At 30.4% G+C, this 3,660-nt stretch overlaps 1 protein-coding gene across 1 annotated transcript; it reads right to left on the bottom strand.

Annotated features, from left to right (window-relative positions):
- Positions 1-3,319, bottom strand: LOC109326040 (GDSL esterase/lipase EXL3-like). Its single transcript, XM_019558678.1, has 5 exons — positions 2,943-3,319; positions 1,482-1,612; positions 1,160-1,393; positions 546-801; positions 1-355 (listed from the first exon to the last, which is right to left on the bottom strand). The coding sequence occupies exons 1-5, from the start codon at positions 3,229-3,231 to the stop codon at positions 165-167; spliced, it is 1,101 nt and encodes a 366-aa protein (XP_019414223.1). The 5' UTR covers positions 3,232-3,319; the 3' UTR covers positions 1-164.

Below are 3,660 nucleotides of genomic sequence, written 5' to 3'. Positions count from 1 at the left end.
ATATTAATTAATTCTTTAGATATATAGAGTACTTTGACAATTACATTCACAACTTACCAAACTCACCAAAAACTTGACAAACTCTAAGCATATTCATCATCTTCAGTGATATATGGTATAAATAATTAATGAATTAGCATTATTCCATGGGCAAACTTGAGAATTCAAAACAAAATATTTAAATATTTTTGAAGGACTTGGCGTATGAGTATGGTGTAAACTTCTTGAGTAGGATGATAACTGTCCCAAAAGACATATTCAGAAGCATCTGCACAAGTAGCATCCAAATGGTTGCATAATATTGACACCTCTAGTTTTCCTGTGCCACAGCAACCTTTGTCTGCAACTTTAAACCCTGCATGCAATTAAACAACGAATTTTATGTCCGAAAAAAAGGTATAGTGTATGAGTTTTATACATTATCATTGTATTGTCTCTTCAAAATAAGTAATATAGATGAATATCAAATGATGTGATAACTATGTATAAATCTTTATGTTGTCGTGTTTATGCTCATTTAATATTTGAAAGAAATGAGTGATTACCATAATTTTGGTAGTTCAATATGATATCAAGTAGTGGGTTGTATACATCAATGTAAATGATTCTACTATTGGGAGAGTTTTGGTTAAGGGAATTAAGGTTTTTGGACAATTTGGAGTTAAATAACTTTGCTGCTTCATTGTGTCCTTCTGGACATTCTCTTAGAATGCCTCCAGCTAGAGTTCTTTGTGATGGCACACACCCAATTGGTGGTGCACTCAGTACTCCAATTCTTCTTGCTCCAAGTTCATACAATTCCTTCACATTTCATCAAGAACAAGAAAAAAAACATCATTTCATTAGATGAGGTGTTACAAAAAACATAATTCACAAAGAGGATATAAAATCTATTTTTTTTTTCCTATCATTTTTTTGTCAGCAAAAAAATTATATTATTAAAACGTACCAAAAAATACTAAGTTAATACATAGTTTTTTCCTATCATTTAGAAAATAACAGATAAAACGACCCATTTTGTCATATCTAGATAAATCGTTAGAGACTAACTTGGCATTTAGTGTAATGATTGGTTAGGTTAGAGTGTTTTGTAAGTTGGTTGTGTATGAAGGTTAAGGACTTAATTGTTGGGTGAGAATAAAGTTAAGGGTATATATACCTTTACGAAATCAGTGGCTGAATTGGCCATAAGATCAGTGTAAGCAGGAATATCATACTGTAATTGTCTAACGCGAGCAAGAAAATATGTATTGGCAATGTCATCACTTCCTGCTACAACAATTATGAGACTATTGCTTAAGATGAACTTTGTTCTTTCTTCTCCAACTATTTCTTTCACCTTCCCTATGTACTCTTTGAACATCTCAACTTGATCCGATAGTGATATCACTGACTGATTATAATAATTACACAATTATCACAACTTAGTAAACAATAATATCATATATTTTAGAAATAATATCATATATGTATATATATACCGCTATTTTAGGTGTTAAAGGATCGTATCCAGATGCACCAGATGCGAAGCTGACACCAGTAAGAAGATCACTTGGTTTGAGATTTGGATCCAAATATGCTGGTAAAAGATCCTTAATACCCAATTCTTCAGCTGAAAATCAAGAAAGTTATTGATTAATTGCAGTGGGAACCAACATCACTTTGGAAAAATAGTGACTAGCTCATAATAATGCTTGAACAAAATATATAATGTGCACAAATCAATAATATTTTTTTGTTATTAAATATAATTATTGCAATGATTTTGTTAAGGTAAGTTTTATATCGAATTAAAATATAATCCAAGGTATGGGATTCGATTTCTGGGATCGATAATTGTTGGGAGAAATAGCTACGAACTAAAATGGATTAGTTCCTTACCAAAAAGGAGGGACTTAGTAGTAAAAAAAAATTAACCATATCAAGAATATAGGTTGCTTAATTAACTCTTACCTTAAGAATTAATTTTTTAGGCGAGTTAGTACAAAATTGGAGTGAGGGGGTGTTAATTAATATGAGTATGACCAAGGTTAATTAGTGTCTTCTGCAAATATTATTTTAATAAAAGTGGAAATATTTAATTAGTTACACTATGGTGCTATTAAATTCACAGTAAAATGCAGTTTTCTGTCAGAATCACATTCCTGAATTGATTGCTTAAAAAACGCTGATTGACCACCGCAAAAACATTGATAGGTTACATAGTAACTATATTTGTAATAAAAATTAAAGCATTACATTTTATATCTAATTCTGTTATTTTTTCCCTCGTCCACTTCCATTGCAAATGAGGAAATGGGACACTATATAAAATATGTGTTAATACATGACATTCAAGTACAATTTGAAATATGTGTTTTGATCATTTTATAAAAGAACTTTTCCACGTTATAACTTTAATATTCTTTAAATAGTTATTGTCTAAAAACATTGTATGTAATAATATAGTGTTTGAAAATCCCATTTTATTAAGAAATAATCTTGCATGCAATAATATATATATGAATGTATATTTATGAGGTTGAGTTAGGTGGCAACCAACCCAAAGAAAAGTTTCTTTAATGAAGATTATTATGACTGCATCATGAAGGATTTAGATGGTGATAGCTTAAATAACTGGCTATGCTTGTGTTATGTGTCACTGCAATACACTAATGATGTTGCAGTTGTACTCGTGAGGTTTCAACTATTGTGCATGTATATATATGTATCTCTCTTTCTTGTTTGGATTTGCAACCCCTAAAAGAAAAGATATATAGTAAACACAAACCAATCATGAAATCAAAGAAAAGATATATAGTCATAAGGTGGTATGATGGTGAAAAAGGTGGTCGTAATGAATGAAGTGCAGGAGGTTGTGGATTCGAATTCCGCCATAAAAAACACTAACTTACTAACAATTGCCAATTAAAAAAAAACCCTAAAAAGAGAAGATAGAGTACCTAACAGGTCTGTTGGAATTTTTCCATTGCAAAATCGACCACTTGGGATTCCTCCCTCAAAATCCTTACCATAAGGAGAGAAATTGCACTTGACTAGTGTTTTAATATTGTTGTTATTACCAGGATCAACAATGGAATCTCCAAAGGCAATAACTGCAGGAACTGAAACATTTGGTGGTAATTTCACTAAAGCATTGGTAGTGTATGATAGAACTAATAATAATAATAATAATATGAAACAAAGCATTAAGCTGGTTGAAGAAGAAAAACTAGGGAGCTTCATAGCCATTTCTAACACAAGTGTTTCTTTAGAAGTTCCAAGTAGGGCTTCTTCAGAAACAACTTGCACTGAATGAAGGGAATAACTTATGAAATGTTATGTGATTCGCTCATGTATATATATATGCATATATTGATACTCACACTGTCACGTACATTAACTCATTTATTGCACAAGCAAGAATAATTGGATCCAACGCTTTGATTAAGAAAAGGACATTTTACTTATTTTGAATAAAATTAATAAAAATTGTTCAATAAATTACTTAGATAATGCATTATTATATAAAATTAACTTAGACATTCTTAAATATATAATGATGACATGGGTAATAATGTTGTGTTTCACTTATTAATGATTGCTTATAAATTACGCATGTCATTACTATAAGCCTATCAAACTTTTGTGATTTTCGTTTTAGAAATAAGTGGGATTTCA

This window comes from Lupinus angustifolius, chromosome LG14, assembly GCF_001865875.1.
Source record: "Lupinus angustifolius cultivar Tanjil chromosome LG14, LupAngTanjil_v1.0, whole genome shotgun sequence".
In the NCBI taxonomy this organism is placed as follows: domain Eukaryota; kingdom Viridiplantae; phylum Streptophyta; class Magnoliopsida; order Fabales; family Fabaceae; genus Lupinus; species Lupinus angustifolius.
Note: the sequence above shows the minus strand (reverse complement) of the source record. Positions and strands in the feature narration are given on the sequence as shown.